At 30.8% G+C, this 26,738-nt stretch overlaps 1 protein-coding gene across 2 annotated transcripts in view; it reads right to left on the bottom strand.

Annotated features, from left to right (window-relative positions):
• Window positions 1–2,403: 2,403 nt before the first annotated feature.
• LOC148227766 (nephrin-like) overlaps window positions 2,404–26,738 on the bottom strand; it is a 305,887-nt gene continuing 281,552 nt past the window's right edge. For both annotated transcript variants that reach the window (XM_088203013.1, XM_088203014.1), the window contains 6 exons: window positions 11,323–12,477; window positions 8,339–8,913; window positions 7,498–7,939; window positions 7,039–7,422; window positions 5,981–6,343; window positions 2,404–2,820 (listed from right to left, as the gene is read on the bottom strand). In XM_088203013.1, the coding sequence (XP_088059139.1) occupies window positions 2,648–2,820; window positions 5,981–6,343; window positions 7,039–7,422; window positions 7,498–7,939; window positions 8,339–8,913; window positions 11,323–12,477 (3,092 nt within the window). In that variant the 3' untranslated portion in view covers window positions 2,404–2,647. The remainder of the gene's footprint in view (window positions 2,821–5,980; window positions 6,344–7,038; window positions 7,423–7,497; window positions 7,940–8,338; window positions 8,914–11,322; window positions 12,478–26,738) is intronic.

The following is a 26,738-nucleotide window of genomic DNA, read 5'->3' as shown; positions in this document are numbered from 1 at the left end:
ATTATTAATTATCCAACTTTTAATGGGACAGGTGTTAGGTATAGTATGTACAAATATGTATGTATGTAAATATTATAATTTATTACATATGACTCATATTTATTATTCAATTTTATTTTAAATGGCAATTTATCATTAATATGTCATATTGAAAAGCAATTTAAAACAAACGGTCTTTGTGCAATGTTAGACAATATGAAAGAAATATTATATTGAATACGAATATAATAATAGAAGAAAGGGAAAACGTAAAAGGTATGACATACATACACATATTGTCACATTTTCATACGTACCAAAATAGTATCTTATTGAAAGGAAAACTCATATCTAGAAATTTATTTAGCAGTCAGTCTGGTATCATAAAATTTTCATTGTTTATGGTCTTAAAAAATAAATGAAAAACTGGAAATTTTATTATAAAATCATTTATTTCTTCCAATCATTCTGTACACATAAATTTTCATTATTTTTAAATTTATTTACAAAATTCGTAGAAATCATATGTATCCTTTCGCGTCTATAAAAAAAAATGATCAATTTAAAGAAAACATTCATACATACGTAAAAATAAAAACATATGGCTTAAATTGAATACATTAAAATTATATTATACGGTACAATTTTCGTATTTACAATATTTTCTTCATCCTTAATAAAATTGCGATTTTTTCAACTCTCGTTTAAAACTTGCGTACGTTTTTTTATACAGTAAACTGCAGCAGAGTTTATAATAATTATACATTTAATTATATTTTTTGATCCTCATATACCGACCGAAATTTTCAACGAAAGGACAAAAAGGACGGTATAAGCGAATCCTTTGATACGATCTTACGGGAAATCTGCCGCTGAGTGAAAATAACGAATCAGTCAGTCAACTTAACTTTAATTATTCATTAAATATCGCGAAATTACCATTGATTTGATCGTATTTGTGATGTATTAAATACATCGCAATGTACGACTTTTAAAATAATGAAAAATAAAATAACATGCGATGAGTTTTCATTCTCTTGAGACACTACATAAAATAAGCACATCTTAATACCTTATAATTACAATTGTAATCTATTTTTTTATACATCCATAATATATAATTATATAATCTTGATATGTATTCAGCGTTCTGAATTATTTTTAAATATATATATATTTAATGTATAAAAAAATGTAACGAGTATTAATGGACAATAGATTATTCAGTTAAAAAAGGCAACATACACAGAAAATACATATCACATTAAAAAAGGTGGGGGAAATTTGTTAACTTTCGTATTAAGTACATTAAAATAATGACGATATAAAAAAATATATATAAATTAAAAAATACAAGATGTGATTTTGTGCAAGTACCGCTTTTATGAGATCTATATAATATACGCATATCTTATTTATAAGTTACATGGACAAAATCTGAGAGAGTATCTATTATATATTTATATATATATTTTTATAATAATCTTTTAAATCTAATCTCGCAGAATTTGATCCAATCATACAAAAATATATTTAAAAATTTATATAGTTCGCGAAGAATACGATACGGTACTTGTACAAAAAATTTATATCATTAAACATATGTTTGAAATAATATTTACAGATTATAAATGGCGAAATAATTAATTAAAAAAATAATAAAAAACAGTAAGTACAAATGTATAAAAAAAATATTTACATAAAAATCGATTTGAATGATTTGGCACCAAATTTGTTGATAAAAATCATGTTTGTGAATAATATTTGTGATCATAATTGCTTATGAAACGAGTGCAAAATCAAATCGAAAAGTACAAAAATTAAGCTACTTAAAAATAATTAAGTGTTTATGTATATTATATACATTGTCGAAATTAAAATAAATACTAATTAAAAAAGTAGTACAAATTTGTGAACGAATTAAAAAAACAAACAACAACATAATCAACATTTGTGACGATCTGAAAATTTGCTAAATAGATAAACGCTGAAAATATTTCGCAAATTTGCGATCGTCACAAACACTTGTCAATCGCAAAAATATTAATCGCATATTCATTTCTAGAGCTTCTCAATCGCATCGAGAAGCTCTCGAACTTTTGCGATTTTTTTTGAACATAAAAGTAATTTCAGCACCAAAGGTACATAATACATAATCATATTTTATCGCATCATACCAAACGCCGCTTACTCCACTTACAATTAAATAATTCAGTTTGTTCACAGTCCGAAAAAATTATGGCATTTTTTTTCATCAACTTAAAAACTATTTTTTTTCATCATTCAATCAATAATTCGTCGAACGTTATTTATTTATTATATATATATAATTTATATTTTTATATATGATACTCGTACACGCGCGTTTCGATACATGCACACACACATATACAAAGGCATTATATATATATGTATATATATTCATTTTATAAACTATGGCAGTCTTCGGGGATTGCGCAATATAATGACCGGCACTCAAAAATTCCACTATGGTCACTTTTAAAACCTACAATAAAAATCAAATCACAGCGAATTTTCATTTCATTTATTCGTTCGTATTCGTAGATGTTTAAAAGCACTGGGAGGTCTATTCCGCGTCTTTTCGCGTATGTGTCTGTATATCCTCCACCACCAATGCGGCGGCTAGGGGGCGAGATTAAAGCCTGGTTCAGACAATGATCTCCCTGATGACCCTGCGCGTGCGAGAGTTTGGCGTCGAGTAACCGCTCTCTAAACTTTCGTCGTAACTTAACGACAGATGCTGGGGCGGCTTTTGTTCCTCAGTCTCCATCTGATCCATGTATGGGTCCGGCAAACCGCTGACGTCATGATAAGGCGATTCTAAAAATCATACAAAACAATCAAAATTACATAAATAAGAAATGACATGTATTATTCTTTCAGCGTTTCGTCGTACTAGCATAACTAGCTAGCAATATAATATCTATATGGTGGTCAATCTCTGCAAGACCTCAATTTTGGGGTTCTGAATAATTGATATTTAAGCGAATAAGTTTAAAAGTTATTATGCATTCATATCTTTTACGTAAATTTGAACATACATTGTGTTCAATACAGATATACTATATTATAAGCATTTTTAACACTACCTAAAATTTAATAATAATATTCTAAGATGTACGAAACATGACGACTGACACTTTTAATGACGCCAGAAGTTCACTAATGTAATAGAGATAATATTATAGCTTAAAATGTATAAAAATTCTACTCGACAAAGTTCTCAAAAAATAAAATAAATTTTTGTATTAGTGTATAAAAAAAATATTTTTTACATTATTTTATTATTATTTATATTTTTAATCTTAAGAGCTTAGGCGGAGTTACGATTTTTTTATGTATCATTTTAAATTATATTTTTAAATGATTTTTACCTATTTTTTTTCTCTAAGATCATTTCATATACTGAATATCCGGTATTTACAGTGTCTTCAAATTTCATTATATCTAGTGTTTTTTCTCGAGAATTTCTCGAGAAAAATGTCTTTGAATAATTGAATTTGTACAAATATTATTAAATATTTTATAACTACTGTGTTTTTATACAGTTGCATAAGAAAGAGTGAATCTGTGTCAGATGTTTTAAAATATGCATGCTTTCTTAGAAGCTTTTAAAAGGGTTCAGAAGTATTTTAATTTAAAAAATACTTTTTTTATATACGATTTTCTCCACTACTGTAATCGGCTTTATCTTTGCTTTACCGATCTAATACATATATTAAAATTTAGAGAATAAAAATCGCTCTGCGTGAGAATCAGCAGATTGCAAAAATGTATGGGAGCGTTCCAAAAAGTAACGCCATAAAAGTTGTCGGCAAACCTTTCTAATCCAAAGTGTTGCCTAAAGCATTTTGAATACATATATTTAATTAAATAATTTAATCAGCATTAAATATATTAAAAAAAATCTATATTATATAAAATAAAATATATTTTGGCAAATAATTTAAAAAAAATAAAATGTATTCATTAATTAATTTATTACTAAAATTAAATTTTTAGTTCATATTTTTTCATATACCAATATAAATCTTAGTTCATATACATATAAATCTTATTAGATTATGAAAGTTTATTATATATAAAATTTGTTTTATTAATTTATTCTTTTATTATATTATATAATATTCAAAATACGTTTTTTTAATTATTTAATTTATTATAGTATTATTAAAATATAATTTTAAATATCTTTAGGCAGAGAACTATAAAGGGTTAAATCTCGTTTTTACAATAAGCCAAAGAGATTTTTTTTATAATTATCTTGCTAGTACCATTCTTTAAAGTATTTTAAATTTTAATTACTATTAATAATATAATATATATTACATATATTATTTTATTTATCAAAATTTCTCGAGAAAATCTATAGGTAAAAATAAAAATTCCTATTTCATAAAAAAATAAAAAAAAATATAAAAATATAATCAAAATAAATGTAATAAAATACTTTTTGGTTTTTATTAAACGATATTTAAAAAAATAGTGGATTAGGTGGAAAAACGATTATTACAAGGTTTATTTTTTAAAAAATGAGTTGTGAGTTAAACCAACAAAAAGCGCAAAAATACGAGCGTAAAGCGCATACTTATAAGCACTTTACACTTGTATAAGCATCGATAACGAGCATCTAAAGCTAGCGTTATTATTTATTTGCTAAATAACGCCGGTAAACAGCAGCGCGAAATATTTTAAAGATTAGGATTTGAGCGTGCATTAAAAAAGAGATAGATATGCTTTGCTTTGCCTGAAAAGTAAATAACAATCCACGACTGTTTACAACTATTTAGATGTCAAACTGCCTTTGCAAATGAAAAATATTTGGCAATCAGGAGTAATAAGTCAATGTACGCATAAAATATATTGTATTTAGTTATGTACTCGTACAATAAAAACAATTGTTTAATAGTTTTTTTTTTACAAATATGACTATATGTGCTAATAGAAATATAATATGTTAAGCATGTTTCGTGACTTTCTAAGCATTTTTTGGGTCATTTCTCATTTTGAATCAGAAATGCAAAGCTTAAAGATAAGTAATATTTTTTTTAAATAATAAATATTGTATTTCAGGGATTAAAATATTCTTTAATATTTGTAGAAATATAATTGTATGTGGTAATAAAAAAACCATATGGTCATTTTTAGCACAGTTAAGATTTTTTTGTCGTATTTCTTATTTTAAAAATGCTGAAATGTTAAGTGTAACAAAAAAGCTTGAGAGCTTCTCTATTTATCATACATTTTTTTACTCTTTTATGGGAAGTTATATTAATTTCATAAGCATAAAACTTAACATAAAATATATGCTTATAAAGTTATTAAATTAAATCTTACAAAATGCAAAAAATTGTATGATAAACCCAGAGAAGCTCTCAAGCTTTTTTGTTACAATCAATATTTCAGCATTTTTTGCGGTGTTTTTATTCTGATTCAAAGTGAGAATTCCCACAAAAAATCTTAATAAATGACCATACGATATTTTTTTATTAGCGCATACAAGTATATTTGTACAAATATTAAAGCATATTTTTAATGCCTGTATTTAAAAAAAATAATACAAATATCTGTAAGCTTTAAATAAAATGTAAATAGAATATATTAAAATAAACCTTAAACATACTTGTATTATTTTTTTAGTAAATAAATATTGAATTACCGGCAATAAAAATATGTTTTATTATTTGTGGGCTTTTCTACATATATCGAATTGAAAAAGCCGTATCAGGATTATATAAATGTAATAATAGTATTTATTTTAGTAAAATATTATTGTATTAACTTATATGCTTTTAATGCGCCGCTTTGTTGTAATGCAAAAAGGCGGCGAAATTTAGCGTACGCACGAGGCAAACTAGTTAGCGTCAACCACTGGTGTGTTTATTCTTAAAAAAGCATACAGATTTGGCCTAAAAACTTTCTCTCTCATATAGCGAAGGTCGTGTCTAGATCTATAATAGATTATAAAAGAGCAGCTTACCAATGTGTTGGTCCATCCTTTTCTTCGGTTTGTGTACCGACGCGTAGGGATCTGTGCAGTACTCTTGCCTTGATGGATTCTGGCTGCCTCGCATGTTGTATTCGTCAGCCATGTTGGTCTGGCTGTTGTGGGTCATATGTGGGTACGGCGCATAGTCATCGATGGCGCCGTAGCCCCCGTGCGCTATGGGGTCGTAGCCGTAGGAATTTTGTCTGTCGATGATGGCGTGAGGGGCGTTCATGGTGCCGACGCCATTGTTGGCGGCGGCTGCCATCTTCATCTGCCATAAGGAGTCTTGCGAGTTGACGCTGCCTCCGTTGTTGGAATTGCTATAACTATTTTCCATATACCCCATATTCACCCCTAAAACAATAAAGCAACAAAAAAATATTATTTGAAAAACTACTTCAGATTCATTATCGGTGTGATGCAAAAGTGATTTATTAAATATTATTAAGCGAGAGATACACAAAAGTGACCCACAGTGTGGTATTTTAAGGCCGTTCTTTGACACATGGTTTAACTAGCATATTTATTACAATATATGTTTTGGATATGTAAGAAAAATAATGATAATCAGTGTCGAATGACTTTTGCATAACACCATATTTTAAAATGGCTGTGTTTGTAATATTTTATAACATCAGATTTTATATCAATGATTGAGAATCACTGACTCGAATTTATTATGTGTAAATATTGTATGTTATACATTTTGTGACAAACACACTCACAGTCATACATCGTCTCAAAAAGCTGCAAAAATACTATCTTTTACGAACTTTGTGAAAAAATCCAATACTATATTTTAAAACACATAAAGGACGTGACGCAACAATCTGTATTCGCATGCACAGAACGACAAAGCAACAATCATAATGAAATTACCTTTCATGTTATACCGACCAGCTAGTCCTTTTAGTGCAAGGCAATTGGAAAAAATATCAAAGTTACATTACAAAAATTTAAATTTAGCACTCTCGTTTACAATTCTTGCTCTCTCTATGTCAGTTAGTAGTACGTGACATTATCTTATAACATGACAATATGAAACTTACATTCGCCCCCGTTTATATTTTGACCCGGATGGCCTTGTACGTTGGGTGCCACGTGGTAACCGTAGCCGTTTTGCGTTGCGTATACAGCGTTCTTGGGATCCTCCATGGACATGGCCAGCTCCATGGAATGCTCCAGAGCTTTGTTCTCCAGCCCTGTCGTCGGATAGTAGGGAGGTGGAGCTTGATTTTGAGCCGCTACCATTGAAGGCCTGACCGATTCCATCTCATAGTCCTTGGCGTTCTGCTTCTTCGTCTGATTTCTCTTGCATCGGCAAAACATCAGCAACAGTCCAATGAACAATATAAACACTATGAAAGACACTATGATGGCTATCAAAGTCGGCGTTGTTATAACTGAAGCTTCTTTGATGTACGACGGTCCTACTGAAAATAAAATAAAAATTAAAATCAATTCAGCAATCATTCATAAGCTTGATTATTAAAGCACTTGATACTTACTATCGGCTTCTGTATATTCTCCGCAATGCTCATGATTGACCCTCAAGCACAATTTAACTCTGACTCTCGGATTCAATTCGTCCACTTGAGGCACGCCCGGATTATCGTTAGATTCATCTCCTAAAGATCTTCCTCCGTTTCTGCCCATTCTGTTCGATTGCGCCAGATGATCTATGACCATCTCTTTATAGGTAGGCCCGTTTCCAGAAACGTGCAGAGGAATCGTGTCTATGACTTGCCACGTGGCCATTGCGGTATGTCCATTGACTAACGATTCGACGACTCCGATCAATGCCAAACAAGTAGATCCGACACTGACCGATAAGGTCTTAGTGCTTGGATCAAAAGTGACTTGGTCGGGAAATGGTATTTTATCTACCTTCGTGGTTGTCGCTATTTCGTTCGAAAATTCGCTGCTGCCTTTAGCGTTGAATGCTTTCACCTAAAACACCAGAATTCCAAATTAGAAGAACGCTCATAATGCTCCAAAACATAAATATTCCAATATCCACACAGGTGCATGAGTTAAAAAAATGCGTGAAACAACAAACTAAAAAGGTTATTATTCATTAAAAATGAAATTTATAATAAGCGTTTCGTTAATTTATTTAATTCATTTGTAGTTCTTGTTCTCTGTTGGTTTACCTTGAAAACATAAGTCAGATGCTGTCGGTTGCAATAAAAAAATATGAATCGTATGAATCAATGGGAATTACATAAAAATCAATTATCTATTATATTAGATTATTGCACGTTATACATAATTAGTATGCATCAACCTAATACTATAGACAGAGATGATGGCAGCGATGTTTTAGTTGCCAATCTGTTTAATAATTACCTTGAATATGTAGTTTTGATGCTGATCTAAAGAAGTCACGTTGCAAGGTACGTTTCTCTGGCAGTCAAACTCCATCCATTCTCCGTTCCTGGACGTCATCATGGAGCAGTCTCCAGTAACAACTTCGTTATTTGGCATTGCCACTCTTCTGTACGATACGAAGAACTTCGTGTTTTGCAAGCCCCCGTCGAAACCAGGCTCCCAGAGTAGCGTGACGAAATTATGTCCGACTTCTGTGGTTTGTAAATTTCTGGGCTTTTCTGGTGAGCCTTTAGGTTGGAGTTTAATTTGGGCTTTCACAGAGCCGATCACGTTTATCACACGGCAGTAATAATCGCCGTAGTCTTGGTGCTTTATGTTCGACACCTTCAGAACGCTGGTGTACATGTCGTTGTTGTCGGTGGTCGTGTTTATTTCGTAATGGCCTTCAGACGACATGAAAAGGGGAGCCGTGTTCGTGCCAAAGGACCATTGGAACTCTGGTTTGGGGTAGGCTTGCATCTTGCACACGACTTCGGCCGTTTCGTGGAGATCATACGCCACTTTGTTGTACTGATGAAGAATTATGGGCACATCTAAAAATCATAAATAAGATGTTTAATGTAGGGGTGTTGCGTACGAAACGTCGGATTTTTAACGTTTGCTAAAATTTATTCCATCAATATAAAATTAAAAGTAATGCTTTTAAAATGTAGTATCTAATAATCTATTTTTTATTACAGACCACGTGACCTGACAGGCTAACCTAATGCGTCACGATTGCCAAACGTATAAAATATATTACAATTTTAAAATAAATATACACATAAGTAAAAATACGAAAACAAGACCTCAAAAGGCGTGCATTGTCCCACACGAATTGAACCAAAACCCACGAGAAAATATCAATATCTCGATGCATAGTATTAAGAAGACGAACGTCCTTTGCCAGAGAAGAGTTGGCAAGTGTTCCAGTTCTAGACTTTACAGGTAAGAACAGTGGACGCGATCGAGAACTATAACCACCTTCCGGAGCCCACATTTGGAGCTGCTCGAGCACCGAAGGAAGCCTTTGAGCAATTTCCAGAAGAATATAATTATATAAACACTTCTGCGAGTTGACAAGGAAACCCAGGGCTTCCAAAATAAAAGTACTGGGAAACAAGAACGGATAATAATTCAAGTATAAATATCGAAGAAATTTACGCTGTACTTCTTCCAACTTCAATTCATTACATTGACTCATTACGTTTGGACTCCAGATAATAGAGCTAGTTTCTAGTCTGCTGCGGACTAGAGCATCATAAAGAGTGCACAATACTCAAGTATTCCTGAATGAGCGCGCATTTCTTAAGATAAAACCGAGCATTTTTAAAGAGTCTCTGCTGGCTAAATTTCCAACGTTCTTCGAAAGTCACACCTAAATCTTTAGTAAAAGAAGACCTGTCTAGAATATATCCACCGAGATGGTAGGAATATTTTGCAGGCTTCAACGACCTTGAAAATTAAATTGTGTGACATTTCTTTACACTGAAAGGCAACTGGTTTATAGCAAGCTCACTTCCATAAAGAATTGAGATTCTCCTGCAGGTCGAGGGAATCCGAAATCGACTGCACTTTCTTTAAAATTTTCAAGTCAAGAATGATGCATTGCTATGTCATTAATGAACAATAGAAACAGCAACGGACCCAAGTTGGATCCTTGAGGTACTCCAGTTCTTATATCGTTTTATACTTGATGAACTGATATTTATTGGTCAAGTAATTTGAGAATAGGTTTATAAGACATTCAGAAAATCCGAAATTGAATAATTTTTTCATATGTAAAGCATGATTAAGTTTTTCGAATGCCTTTTCAAAATCTGTGTATATGACGTCTATGCAAAGATAAAGATTTTACCTAATATGGACAGACATAAATATATTAAATTACCTCGATCGATGAAGGAACAACGAAAAAGAAGGAAGAATAAACATAATTTATTAGGAACCATTTGAAATTATACATTTATAAACCATATCTAAATATATTTAATTGATCAACAGCATGGTTTCCGTGACTTGAAATCAGTAAAAACGAATCTGCTCTGCTTTTTCTAATTTTGTGATGAAAAATCTCGATATAAGCAATCGCGTAGATGTCATCTATACTGATTTCGAAAAGGCTTTAGATAAAGTTTGTTATGCCTTATTTTTTAAAAAATGAATAGGTTTAGGTTTTTTTTATTAAATGATTAAATTTTATGTTCAATTAGAAAAGTACATTAACCGGAGAGTTTATTTATTATTTAAAACCATGAAATGTCAGTTAATATATTAAATTTATTAGTTTGTCTGAAGCGATAAAGTAAGGATCTAGAACGATTCATCATTTTTTAAACTATTCTCGTTTTATCCTTTTTTTGTTTAAATATTTTTATTTTTTGAATTTACGACAAAATCTAAGCTTTAAATTTACTTAATAATAATGCAATGTAAAATAATTGTACATAATATTTAAATAATTATTTACGTAAGTAAATAAACAATTTTGCCAAATTTATAAATAAATAAACAACAGAGCAAACGTTTCAAGATATGGTACAGAAAAATAATTCGTTAAGATTTGTTCTAATAAATAAAGATTAATTTAAATATAAATGTAAATATAATAATAAATAAAACACATATTAAATTATTATATAAAAATATCTATAGATTAAAAAAATTAAATGTTATTATAATAATGAATTTATTAACGATGTTGAAAAAAAAACATTTTTATGAAACATATTTGAAATATGTATGAACTATTTAACATTTTAAAACCATCCCAATTGATTAAAGTCGTGAGAATAATATTGTTGTATGTTATAAAATAAGATATTATTTATTGATCTGCAAAAAATACTAAATAAATTTATTTGACTTTTAAAATATAGAAATTTTTATTAAAATAATCTAAAATGACATTTTATCAAACGTTAAAATTTCAAAATTATTATTAATAAGCAATTTTTACTTACGTTCGATTCTCAGATGCATGCTTGATTCGACTCTCTTAACTTCATTTTCAAAAACGCATGAATAAACACCCCTATCTTCTGGAAGCAATTTATTACCATCGCTCCTTGCTTTCCCACTAAATCTGAGCGTACTCTGGACGTTTACGACTGAATTCCTTCCGTCTGTGGCTTCGGTCCTAACTTCATACAAATTCGGCTCAGGTGTAATTTCAGCTCCGTCCTTCAACCATCTCACTGTAGGTTTAGGTTTTCCGTGAGCGCTGCAAGTCACTGAAAAATCTGCATCTCCAACCCTTCTGGTGGTATGGGGCTGTAGCTTAGTTTGGAATCTAGGTGGTTGATGTACTTCCAAGCTGATCGAAGCCATTTCTCCGTGTCCTAAAACGTTGGTAGCTTGGCAATGATAAGTTCCCTCGCTTCCTAAATGAGCGCTCGGAATCGAATATCTAGTTCCCATGGCTAGGACCACAGGTTGAGCTCCTTGAGCGTCACCGTCCCTGAACCATTTATATTGAGGAGCTGGCCAGCCAGGGGGACTTGCCGCACAAGTCAAAGTGACAGCAGATCCTTCTTGAGCTATAGGTCTATCAGGGCTGATTCTCGCCTTTCCTGGCTTATGCCTAACTAAAACAGCCACGGAAGAAGAGCCATATTTCTCAACCCTCTTACCACCAGCTGATGATATAATATTCTTGGCTTTGCAAATATACGTTCCGACTGAATCAGCGGTGACTCTGGGAAGTCTCAAAGTGTCACCGTTCTGTCTGAAATCAGGTTTATCTTCTCTCGTCCATTCTATGGATGAAGGTTCAGGGTTCGATGTCACGTTACACTTAATGCTGACCATTCCACCTTCTTCCGTCTCGTGAGTTTTAGATTCAATCACAACAGCTGGTGGGTATAAAACATCTAAGAACACTTCCTGTTCTCCCACTTTGCCTAAGCCGTTATCAGCTGAACATGTGTATTTTCCAGCATCTGAAGTCGATACTCTGTGCAGCGTGTGGGTGAAGGATGTAGATATGTATCTTCCGTCTTTGGTCCATCTGACGTTTGATACTTTGGGCTTAGCGTCTACTTTGCACTCCATTGTGATAGTGCCGTCTACTTCGACTCTCAATGGGTTTTCGGGTCCGACTTCGACTCTCGGGAAATCTGAAACAAAAATAAAATAACATTTTAGTTTTTTGAAACGTTTCCATTTGCAGGTTTGTTTGTTAGTGTTGGGTGAAAAAGATAAAAAGCGCCCGTTTTATATATCGTGATGGACTAGCTGAACTTGTATACTGTTTCATGGATGGTAGTGCATTAATGCTCGCTGGATGCAAGCTGTTTGCTTATTTCAGCGACGCCGACTCCGAAGCGTTGGGTATTCAGCAGAATGTGGCCATTCATACTAGGCGCTTTTTTGTGGAGTCGGAAAAAACGTTCTCATTAATTTCGTTCTTGACACATCAAAGGGGGACTGTTAGGTGTATATAAAAAAAATATGTAATTTCAAAAGGGCGCCCATGTGATGTGTTACGCTCGAGGTGCCTTTTGTGGCGTTCATGCTGTTTAAAAACTGATACAATAGTATATAAAAGTCGTAAACTCATTATTAATTGCCATTTGAACACATAATATTTTAAAGTATCGACAGGATATAAATATAGACCATCACACTGTTTTATTTTTTTTATAAAACATTTTTAATATTAAAGATTGAGAATGCATAGATAAAATAAAAATATGAACTCGTTTTTTTATATATACAAATTTAAATATAGTCAACTTGCAATTTACTAGTCTTATTTCATAGCCACTTTAGTTCATGCTGCGATCTTAAATTTGTATTTCGTAGAATTAAAAAGGCATAGTTCAATACACAATTTTCTCTCACAATTGTATTATAATATATCATTCAGTCACTATTTCCTCATTCTGTTTTTAATGAAATAGACCCTAGCTGCCCTTAAATGACTTCCCTGTTTAGAATCTACATCAAAAGCAATAAAATCGTATCGTGGCAGAAAAAATATATTTATTGTAAGCGTCTACTGCAACGTGACATACGTTGGCCAAATGCGTTACGACTAGATAAACACAACCAACAACTACTAAAGTAAGTAGTAAGACACGATATTAAAATCTATTTGATTAACTATAAACTAATAACATAGCTTACATACATCACGATATTTATCCGTGAGATAAGAAAAATCTAGGAAAACTTAATTTATGATGATCGGTCTAAATTATAATTATATAATAATCACTAAATCCGATCTCTCAGACACGACAATAAAATAAAAAAACATCAGTGCTATTAATCACATACTTGAGTAAATTAACATATATTTTCACTTCTTTCTAACCCTACAAGTTATAGTATTTCATTAAATGACATTCTAACTAAATACATTCCCTTTTTAAAATCCACGTCAAAAGCAATAAAATCGTGCCGTCGCCTTCAAAATTTTTAATAACAATACACGACTTACAATTAGTAAGAATAGCATACTAAACCGAATAAATCCTACTCAGAAGTAAAAAATTCATGTCAAAAGTTGTCAAAAGCAATAAAATCGTGCCGTCGCCATCGCAGTGGGAACGCTCTAGCGCTCATATAACGACTTTATAATAATATTATAAATTTAATGTAGCACATCTAAATCGAATTTTGCTCAATAGGAGAGCGCAAAAAACAATTATCCCTTCTCAGAAGTCAGAAATCCACGTCAAAAGCAATAAAATCGTGCAATCGCTGTCACAGTGGGAACGCTCGTTACCGAGTATTATTGCTTTTGACGTGAATTTTTGACTTCTGGGAAGTGATAATTATTTTTGCGCTCTCCTACTGACCAAAATTCAATTTGGATACACTTTGACTCTCATACCAAAAGTCCGTTATTAAGTTCGTAATTTAGAATTGACCTAATGAACCTATTAAAATTGTAAATTGTAAAATAAGTTTTTGAACTGTCATTAGGTCAAGTTGGATTTGGTTAATTCGTATAGGTTAGGTTTGGGTTTGTACAGCAAATTTACGTTTCGCAACTGGCAAATTGTTTTTTGTTTTAAAAAAAAGCATTTTATTGTTTGTTTTAAAAAAAAAAAAATTTAAAACAGCATATAGTTTCACTAGCGCCTATTAGTTAAAGTATATTATCGCTAGTAGAAATATATATCTACCAGTGAAAATGTATTTGGATTTCACTAGTGAAAATATAACTTCACTGAAAAATATATTATGTAAATAAATAATGATAAGTATGTAATTAAATTAAATTAAGACAGGTTACCCTAATGTGCCACGATGGTCGAAAACAATAATTGTATTATTTCAATACATATAAAGAAGCAAACAAAAAAATAATATATGAAAATTAAATTATATTATACGAACCAGACCAGCTCCTCGTAGCCGACATTAAACGGGTCAATGTGCAATGCCAGCGTATTTAGGAGTCGGATTGCTGTATTATGTGTATTACTACGTATGTAAAAGTTAAAAGCATATAATTTTACTAGCACCTGTCAGATAAATTATATTTTTACTGGTAAAAAATATATCGGCCGGTGAAAATGTATTCCGATATGATTTCATTAAAATTTTTTTGCGGAATAGATTCGTGACTGTTTTTTTTAGATTTTCTTTGAGGGATAACCTTAGAATTTCTGTTTTGGAATCAAGGACTTTATTTATGCTTTTTCCAGTGAGAGGGAGGAAAAAGTTGGCTAGTCAGTGATCGTTTTTTTTAATGGTTTGATATCATTTAAAATTTTAATATTACATTAAATGACACGCATTTTTCTGACCAAATTTAAGGAGGTGAGGCAAATGATTTTAGATCCTATTATAAATGTGCTGCAGCTACTGTACATTTCACATCACGTAAAAATTGTATTGCACTTTGAAAGAATCAATTTAAAAGATGATTCTAGATGGAAAAAAATGTTGAGTTTGCACTTTGGGTTCGCGCACTTTATTAAAACTATTGCCCTGAAGATACGATGTTCAGATGACATTTGGAGAGATGGAATTTAGGAACATGTCAATCAGACTACCACTAAACGAAAGAGAAATGATTCGTGGATTTCGCAAATGAATTTAATTTTTACCCTTACTGTAAAGATAAAAATATGATAAATTTTATTTAATTTTTTTATGCGCTTAAATGATATTTGAATATAATTTTCTTTAGTAAAAAGCTTGAAAAGAAGTGAGTTCCGTTTTTTTTTGTTCAAAAAAAGCTCTGATGTAGACATAACACATATATTCACACTATCTCTCGACATGCCAAAGCTATCCGATCGCGCTAATGCACGTTAATTTTTATGTTTCTGGATACCAAAGTATTTCGAGAAGTCTGGCGAGAGAATCGGTTTCAGATATAAAACCGGCGTTACTTCGCCATTCAATTAGGCACAAGCTCCGTAACAAACGATAGCCCATATGCCGGTCGGGCATTAAAAAGCTTATCTAAATGTGAAGTCAGCGGTGCTCAACACTCGAGAGCCATTCGTTATGGTCGACTTTAAACCCAGAGAAGCTTTCGCTGTCTAAACTCCTTGAAACACTTGCACGGTATTAATTCATAATAATAATACCACACGGTCGTTAAACCCAATCTGGATGAAATACTGAAACAGTGTTATGTGTATGATGGGAGATTGAAGAACCACTTGAAACACTTTCCCACGAGCGTCATGATTCTCATCGTTGGAGAAAAAATATATCCCACGTTGTGCGTTTCATTAGCACCCTCGATATAATCATGTTTTTAATTATAAATGGTCCGATATTATTCTTCAATAAATTAAAAAAAAATTAAAATATTATTTAAGGACTAAATAAAAATAATGACATTGTAGCAATGCAGGTAAAATAAGGGTTTAACAAAGTCTTGTCGTACAGTGTAATATACTTTGTGCTAGTAGGATGCTACTCAAATACGCCCAAGAATAAAGCAAACAAAACGTATTCACGTTTCTAAATCCATTCATGAGCCATGTGTGTTTTTCTTCCGACCTATTAAATCTCGTGTTTTGATTTACGACTGCAAACAATGAGGCCAGAAGGAGCTCGCATACTTTTGGGCATAGCAGCGAGCTTTGGGATTGTTTAATTGAATTTGGGCCCAACAAAGCACCGACGGAGGGTTTCTGGAGGGTGCTAAGTGCAATGCAAATTAACTCCGACCTGGAACTAATTAAGCGTACACATCCGTAAATCGGCTATTTATGAGGACACTCCGGGACCTTTGACTTTCTAGAAATTCCTCTAGCTGAGCAATTAATTATTAAAATGTGCATATGTGCAATGTGAACTACATACTCAAGAGTGAAACATATAGATTCTTATATAGTTCATCCCTCAAATATGTGCTTGGAATTTATGTAGGTAGGTGGATCAATAAACCGTGAAAGGATTTTTGTTATAAAATATATTTTATGTCTTATATATATTTTATATAGCTCATCTTTCAAATATCCCTAATTTATTCACTGTTTTTTTTTGCTAGATTATATAGGCTCCGAACTTAGACAATATTTTTTTAGTTATAAAGCTAGCTATAAAACACAATAACTCTTATTTTCCGTCAGCCAAAAGGGCAACGAATTCGCCCTAAAAATAAATATTAACAAGACAAAGTGGCTTGTTGTTAGCAAAGTGGGGGAGTGTCGGATACTTTGAAACTTTGAAACACGCAAATCGAGTTTCATCTTTCAAATATTTGGGATGCCTACTCAATGAAAGTTAAACGACATGAAGGAGAATCGATGCAGAGAGAAATAATATTTGCAGGGTGGATGGAAAAAAGCGTTTTGAATGGCATATATAAAAATAAAGCAAAAATGTTGCTTAAAAATTATTTAAGGTATAATTGATGTAATTTTTCGCCTTTTATATATTTAAATGTCGAGACGGATTGTTAATAGATGTTTGGTTGAAGCTGAATTTAAAACGCGAAACCCAACAAAAACACACAGCATTAAAATAATCGCCTTAAATAGGCAAAAGCTCATCGCCATTGGACCGTCGAAGATTGGAGAAGAGTGGTTTTCTCCGACGAATACAAATTTAATAAGTTTGGAGCAGATGTGATGATCTGGGGGTGAATGACAGATTATGGATTGTGCTTTGTAAATTTTGTCCAGGACACCATGAATGCAAAAATATATAAATTAGTTGTATAAAATGATTTTATTCCAATACTTGAAGAACTTTCCCAATATACTGCTGAACCCAATTTGCAAGACGATTCTGCACCATACCATCGAGCTCGTTCTGTGAGTCCAATTATAGTTTTTCACTCAAACTTTCACTAAATTAGATTACTCGAATTCCAAGGGGTTAATAGGAATCAGATCATTAACATGGCCAGAAAACAGCCCCGACCTGAATCTAATTGAAAATTTATAAGAAATCATAAAACAACAATTAATAAAAAACAATCAAAAAATTTAATCGAGCTGAAAAAATATATCATGGAAGCGTGGAAAGAGGAAATCGATCTTAAAATAATTAAAAATATGTATTTATCGATACCAGGCAGAATACAAAAAAATATTAAAAATAAAGGAGACTTTACATCAAAATAATTTTGTTAAGATGTTATAAAAGTGTTTGATCCTACAAGCTTTTAATTTTTAAATGACCCTAATATTGCTTTTTATGAAAAGAACAAAAAAGGTCCCGCGCACGTGTTGAGTTGGAGGCTCGCCATTATGCACTTGCTAGGACGACAAAAAAATACACCTTTCCCAGAATTGACGCAATTGTACAATTTGTATCAATTTTATAAAAAATATTGAGAGCTTCAATATTTTTTATAAAATTAACTATCTGGGGTACCACAAAACAGTGAAAGATCAACCACCGTACATGTACGGCGATAATGCACAAAGGGTTAAAATAGTTAAAAAAAATATTCTAGATAACACATTTCCAGTACCATTTTTATTATTTACGTCCCGGCACAATATGTCGGTCTTTCTAAGTACATTAATTATTCCCTAATTTATCTAAACTGTCTTTTAAAGGTTTGTCGCTAATATTTGGCTCTCAGTTGCTCCAAACTTTTATGAAAAAACATACTATTTTAGTTTTAATATTATATAATATGTACATATAATGAATTATTTAATTTTTTTAAGAGCAATTAACAAAGACGATCTTCGGCTTAATTAAATTATTATTAATAGTAGTTAAATTTTCGATAAATTATTATTAATAGGTTTTGATGCATATTTTTAATATATTTTTACGGCACTGACATATATTTTTTTCATTGAAAATATTAATAACTATTGTTTTTTACTATTGAATCATATGAAGGACAATCTAGCGAGATAATAGTGTAATTATATAATCTATATAATTGTATAATAACATCTGTTATTCTCACGATTCATAGTGTTTTTTTTGTATATACATTGCAACAAAAATACTTTCAAATATTTAAGATTTAAATTAAAACAATTTCTATAGAATTAAATATTATTTATCATGAATAATATGGAAAAATATTTGTTGATTTATTTAACAAATACATATAAAACTATAATGGTTTATCTTTTTACACGATTTTTAATCGTTGAATAAAAATATAACTTTTATTTTAATATCAGAAAGGTTTCACCCTATTTTTATTATTTTTTTTATTACCATATATATATTTTAATTGCTTATTATTATTATATACAATTACACCTATTAACAAAATTGTGACGTGCATTTATTACAACCGAACCAATTATACAATATCAATTTTCAATATTTAATATTCACTAAATCGCTTTTGACTCTTTCCACGTTTCGTCCAATTGATCCTTTGTCAAATCTGTGAAAATGTAGGTTGCCAATTAAGCGCTCTTTTGTATCGAAATACGTGAAAATTTAATAACAAAACACAAATTTCCTCCGGGCAAAAACGCCGAATCAATTACATGTCACGTGTCGTTGAAGTTTCCAATTTTCGTCCAATTTCAGAAATCCGGTACCACTCGATTCGGAGGCGAAAATCTTTATTAATCTCTCCCTCTCTCTGTTGTTATTATTATTTCACCTTTTTTCGTTATTAATTTTTCCACATCCAGACGAGGAATGTATTTTGTATACTGTGTTCTTTGGGAATGTCAAAGGCCTTTCGACAAAAGTCCCTTCCGTTTATTATTCGGCAGGGTTTTTTTTTTGGGACCTTAGATATTCCGGAAGAAATCCATTCGTCCATCCACTATACTAACACGAAAGACGGGTCTAATCTCAATTTTGAAAAGGAAACGCTTTTGATCCGCCGTCCGTCTTCTTTTGATATAAATCATTTTATTTTTCCTTTCAATTTGCAATGAAAATAAAACTCTTAAATATTAAACGCGCGGGATTGTAAATATACGCGAGCTATAGCAGCTTTCCAAATATTGTGAAACAAATTTTATTGGTCTCGTAAATGAAATATTATTTAAACTTCGAAATACATTTGTTGAGAGCTTTAACTGTAGAATTAGAAAACAATATATTAATAATATATAAAACAATAAAATATATCGGGCAGATATATAATTAGCAAAATGGAAAGATCTGGATTCGAATCCCATATGGACCTTAGTGCTATTTAATTTCTTCGTGTCTGGAAGATCCGAGTTAGTGATTATTATATAATTAATTCCAATCGATCATCGCAGATTAGGTTCACCAAAATTTTCCTAATCTTACAGATGAATAATTAAAATCGAGCTAGGTTGTACATAATTAGTTTTGAAAATTTTCTAATATTATGCTACTTCATAAAAATAACATCACAACATTTTTGTAATGAATATTTTATTACTATTCCTCCTTATTTAGTATCTTAAATATCTGTAAAACAATTCATTTTTAGAGACATTTGCTTTGTATCATCAATTAATTTTAAACAATATTTTTGGTGCTAGATTTTAAATATTGATTTTTATTGCAGAATTTTAAATGAAATTCTTAGTAGTACTATTTTTCCTAGTACTGTAATAAGTTTTTAATTGCATTTATAAATTATCAATAATACTTGAATAAATCATTGGCACGATTATCATTTAATTTCTATAATTTAATTCAAAATTAATCATTTTTCAACAGTTTTTCTTTCATTTAATTCTCATAAATAATCTTTAGCTGCGTTTCTATTATTAATTTATAATTTATGGCCTATATATTTCATTACATTCAAGTTGATCTTTGGGCTATAAATAAAAATTATGGAACGCTTATGATCCCATTTTATAAGATTATTTTAAATAGTATTTGTAAGTGGAAAGATTTTAATGCTACAAATTCGTACTTTTTACTAACATATTGATTTTAATAATTTTTAGAGTGTAACAAACACTAAACGTTTTTTTGTAAAAAATCAGTCACTACATCACTACGATAAAAAACATTTGGTTATGTAAAAATTAAGCAAATCTAGTAGCATGTTTACTTTTTAGAGCATAAAATAAGTTTTATATTTGTGTTAAATAGAAAACATACTTTTTTACATATTTACGTTTAAAAATACCCTGAATAAAAAACCATCGTTATTTTTACTACTTTTTTAATCACAGAAGCGTACATCTGGAAGATTTACTTTAAACATATTATGTTGGTGTTTCCAAGAAGCTATGCAATCGGCCAACTAACATCCACATCTGCGATTTGACAGAATTGTATTGAATCACCAATATAAAATATGTAACACTTGATTACAGAAGGGCAGATAGAAAAATGCAGACGGAAAAAGACGTCTTAGCACGTGGCACATCAGCGGATAGATACAAAACTTAAATCATTAATATGATGAAGGAAAATTCATATTAATTAATACAAGAGCGCAAGTACAGTTTACTAAACTATTTAATTAAATAAGCGCTTTTCACAGCCGTACATAAATTTCCGCGAAATTAATCAAAAACAACGCTAACTTTGAGCTTTCAGCCACCCCTAACCGGAAAATGCACCCCGTTACGGATAAATCGCCGGCCATTTTCGCGCGTTTCAGTCACGCGATCATCACTCTTTCTCGCCACCCCTGGCTTAATTTAATTTCAGCATCGGACCAAACAAGGTGAGCTCCTCTGTTGTTGTCTGGAGTCAGCCTCGTTATCTTGGCACGCCGAAGAATTTTCACCACCCACCATCGGGGGTTGACCGCTCCGGATAAAGCGCACTCGTAAATCCACCCGACCCCTACACTACCTATGTATGTATTTTACAGCGGCGATAAATTATAGTTGAAATTGTAAAATGGCTGCATTTTACCATGCAACCGACTCGGTTTCGGCTCACGAATGTGTTTGAAACTATTTCACAAAGTTTCCATAGTCATAACTCGGTTGGCGGTTCTTCAGCATTTGGATAATCTTTGAGATGGGAATTCATGTTTGTACATGTAATTTTTAATGCAATTTGATTTTATAATCTCTATCTTAATTATAAATTTTATTATGACCATCAGTAATAATAATAATATTGTACGAAAAAATGCGTAACGATTTAAATGGCTTTCAATACAAATATCACGGTATTCCAATCATTTGGAAATAATGGAAATAAAGGTACTTTGAAATTATTAATTTAACACACTTGATATATGGTGCATAAATATTATGAGAATTTAAGCTGTTAAATAACAAATAAATCTCAAGAGATTCCTGGAAAAAAGTAGTGTTTATAATTTATTATTAACATTAAAATATTATTATTGTTGTAATATACTAAAAAAACACCACAGTAGTGTATTAATCTAAATCATTAAAAAATTTCTGTTTACGCATATTTTCATTAAATTTTCACGAAACTGTAAAGGACAATCCATCGATCAACAAGCCTCACCGTTGGCATTATTCCATATAATTTGCATTTATGGCAATTCAATTAAACATAGGATAAGATCGAACACTATTTAGACTCGGAGCAGAGTGTTTGTTCACGAAAATGAATAATTGATTCCTTAGCCCGGGGCTGTCCCGTGTCTCCGCGGTTTCCGAGCCCCCGACCCCTAATTTTATAACAATGCCAGACCCTAAGGGGAGGATACAGGCTTCGCCCTCTTTGTTTCGGCACAAATCAAAACAATCGGAAGGAGTTATTGGTGCTGCGACGATATAATCGATCAGGGAGAACCTTCGCGTGTACTGTACAGAGAGAAAACTGCCAATGTACGTTTTAATTTAAACTTTGTTTTTGGCTTCGAGCTTTAGGCGATTTAACCCACGCAGATAATAAAGTTCGTAAATACAAGTGCGGAAAGTTTACCGACGAATTTGTTTTTGTGTACACAAATAGTACGTACAGTGTAATGTATATATAATATCATATATTTGTATATATAAAAGGTGTATTGTATATGAAATTAATAATGTTTTTTTAGCTATTATATAATATAAAATATATATAAATAAGATAATTGCAATATAAAAACATAATCAATTGGATTAAACAATATTCGGTTTTATTCCAGTAATATATACATTTTATTTGTTATTGTGCTAAAATTTTATGTTTTTATGGGTAATATGGAAAACTTTTAAATACAAATCATTTATTAGCGCATTTAAAATTCTTTATCTTATTACAAAATATTAAAATTGTTATATTTGTGTATAAGTTTAATTAAATAATATTTAATAACAGTAATAATATGTTACAATAAATATTTTTATATATTATATAATGAAGCATGAAGCTTTTTCTGCAACATTTTATTATATGCTATTATCGAGATACGTATATTCGTACGTATACACGAGAAAGCAAAAACATATCTACTATTACATATAATACTTTTAGGTCAATATCCTAATCTTTTTGAGTGAGAAATTTAATTAAAATACAAGATTTTGTTTAAAAGAGCATTAAGTATCGGAAGAGAACCTAAAATTGCACAATAGCCACGCAGACATTTTTCTCATAAGCATCGAATCTATAAAAAAACATTATTGTTCTCGTATTGAATAAACATTATAAGAACTACCCTTTGTCAGAACCATAATTTAATAAAAAAATTTGTTGGACATGGTTTCGTACATACTAAAATAATATTATTAAATAGAAACATAAAAAATATTTTATACTCAACGAAATATTAATTTTAATAATGCGTCACAAAATAATTATAATTTTTCATTTATACTTTTTCACTAAAAAGGATGATTTAGAGGTATAGCTAAAAATAAATGCGATTGGTTCTCGATTTGCTTCTTCTGCTATTAGCCCAAGCTTTTTATAAATACCATTATAAAATACGTGACAGTCTCTCATCAATATTGTGAGCAATTTGCGATAGATGCTTAAATCGTAAAACATGCAATAAAATGCTAAAATTGTAAATTTTTGAGAAAATCACGTTTTTTTACTTTTTTAATCATTTTTTTTAATGGAGATACATTGTTTTTTAAGCTCACTTTAATTTTGCATGCACGAAGCATGAAATCAAATTAAGAAAATTGAAAAAATAGATACTTAAAATAAGCGTCTTTACTTAATCACCAATTTAATCATCGACGACGACAGCGATGACTCTCTCAAGACTCCGCCGCTCGATATAGACATCAATATTTTTCTATACATATATTCGTTAAACTATGTAATTTGTACTACTAGCTAATATTGATTTATAAATTCACCAAAAATTTTGTCCTTTTTTATTTAAAAAAATTACTTTATTAAAAAAAATATTTTTTAAGACATATCTGTGATATAACTTTAAATCATATTGAATTGCTATATATTGAATTGCAAACGATTTTTATATAAAAATAATTATAAAAATCGTTTGCAATTCAATTTGAGTAAAAATTACGATACAATTGTCTATTATCTATTACGATATCTATAAGATTAATTGTTAATCTGTAGATTAGAACTAGCCATTGGTCTAATGACAAGAGAAAAAATAAATGCAATGAAACATGTTAAAAGTAAATATTGAGTGAAACTACGATTGTGATTAAGTGATAAGCGTAAAAAATTCGGTACAAACACCAGACTGTTTTTGGATAAAGAAATAGTGACACCCTTTGATGAGAGCTAAAAAATTTTAAATGGTTCAAATGGGGTGCAATACGTTCATGAAAAATGTGACAAAAGATGCAATGAAAAAAATCTCCAGGAAACTGTTTAGAATCTAAAGAGCAAAATAATCTGGAGGTGCTTCTTATATTTCAGAATGGAAGGTATCCACCTCATCGATGGAACAGTAATGGCAATGGATTAAAAATCTTTTCGATGGAAAAACACGTAGATTAAAATTTAAACTGCGCTCTTTTACCAATCTTACACGAAGTATGTTATATTTTTGTACGATATTGTACTTTATGCAGTAATTACAATGCTTTGCTTCCAGCATTTATATATAAATCCCACAAAAATCTTACATCGTTAAAAGGTTTTGTTAGAAAATGTTTAGCTACAGAAATCGATACTGAAAACATCTTAAAATAACAGAACATAAAGCGTACAATCGAAAATGACTAAATAAATACAGATTTAAATATTACTTCATTTCATTGAATAGTAAATCACTCTGTTAAAGATAAAACTTAACATTTACGAACAGCAATATACAATATTCCATATATTATTAATCTATTGATGCGGGAATCGAACGATCTCAAAATCGGTATCCTTAAAATAGATTCAGCTTTCGAAATGCGTCATCGATATCGTTAACCCGCTTTTTAATGAAGATAAATCCACACTTCCGGAATTCTAGCCGCAAGTTATAAATTAGGAATAATCGCTTTAGAATCGCTAGACGATTGTGTAGAGTAATAATGCAATCGTGTTATGTTTAACCGAAAAATTCCTAGAATGTTTGTCTATCCGAAATAGAGTTAAAAAGTAAACGCATAACGCGTCTGTGTAATAAAATTTACGAAAGTGGCCGAGTCGATCGCTAAAGCGTAATTTATTGCTATAATATAATATTATTTATAATATATAGTTGAAGGTTTAACGTTCGCTGGCGATCGTTTGATATATAATATGTACTTACTGTAATTTATGCTTTTTGTGCATATATTTGTTGAAAAACGATTTAAAAATAGATTTACCTTTTAGGGTATTATTTGACAAAAGCTCTCTCTACCGCGAAATCTGTTTGTGTATGTCCATTTTTAAAGGAGTATATTTATTCGAGTTGATAAAGTCAAATAGGTATTATGAAAAGCGATTCAAGTTAATTCATATTTTTTTTTTAAGTTAAAGAATAATATTTGAGCATCCTATATTAGGAATAAATATTATTACTAAGAAAAAGACACGTTATAAATATAATAAACAAATACTTTGCTTCTATGTTTATCATCATATAAAAGAAAGATTGTATTTAATTCGTGTAAATATTCGCTAAAAATATTGAAATGTAATATTGTCCAAAAAATAAATTCTAAATTACGCACAAATTTATGTAGTGACCTAAAATGCATGTATATGTATAAAAAAAATTCAGCGTTAAATCACGCGTTTAAATTTTTAACCGTATACTTTCAGTGTCAAAGCGTATAATTTAATGGAGTGAATTAACAGCTTAAAAACGAGGTACGTATCCTGCGGCGCTAAGCACTGGTTAATTACGACCTTAGTGTGATAAATTTCTCCGGTCCTGCGCGAATAAAAGAATATAAAGCTACGAAAAAAATATAAAACAACCAAAAAAAGGGGAAATTCGGCCACGGTCGCGCTTTTTACGATGTGGAGCTTATAATCTGGAGGCAAAGCTTCAAAAGCTCCGGCGTGTGAGGTAGATTTTAATCAAAGAAGCATTTGATTTAAAAGCTCGCCGCCGATTGCAAATTCATTGAGGTGACACGCAAATTAAATTTGGTTTAACATAAGTGCATTATTTATTTAATTTAAAGTACTAGTAAGTTTAAGAAACATTTTTATATAAATTGTTCTACGTCTTTTACTCCTTAAATTCACTTTAATATAATTAGCAATTTATTTTTGAAATAAACGAACCTCATACTTGGCAGTAATTTATAACATACATTGAAAGCACAACCTTGCTACAACTCTGCCAAGTCGCTTACAACTATTAAAATAAGATTTTTTGTTACTCTCAAGTATGCAACATAAAACGAAAAACAATATATCTTCCCAAGGCATAACTATAAATTATATTTTTTAAAATACAGAACCGCAGAAGAGAGAGATTGGCTCACATAATTTCTTTTATTGCTCATAATAATAACGTCGGCTTAAAGCACAAACATAAAGGTAATCCTTAAAAAGCATCGCGTATACATTTTCTGACTCCCATTTCGAGAACGGTATTTGGGCTTTAAGGCTTTCGATCCATATAACAATATCACCTGCGAGGCCTTGGACTAGTTTGATTCAAAGGGCCGTAAAACCTTCGATGGACATAATTTCGATTTCATACGCACAATACAAACCATCGCTCCAAGTT

The sequence above is a fragment of the Plectrocnemia conspersa genome, unplaced genomic scaffold (assembly GCF_051122295.1).
Source record: "Plectrocnemia conspersa isolate PC_06_02 unplaced genomic scaffold, ASM5112229v1 ptg000013l, whole genome shotgun sequence".
Classification (NCBI taxonomy): Eukaryota; Metazoa; Arthropoda; class Insecta; order Trichoptera; family Polycentropodidae; genus Plectrocnemia; species Plectrocnemia conspersa.
Note: the sequence above shows the minus strand (reverse complement) of the source record. Positions and strands in the feature narration are given on the sequence as shown.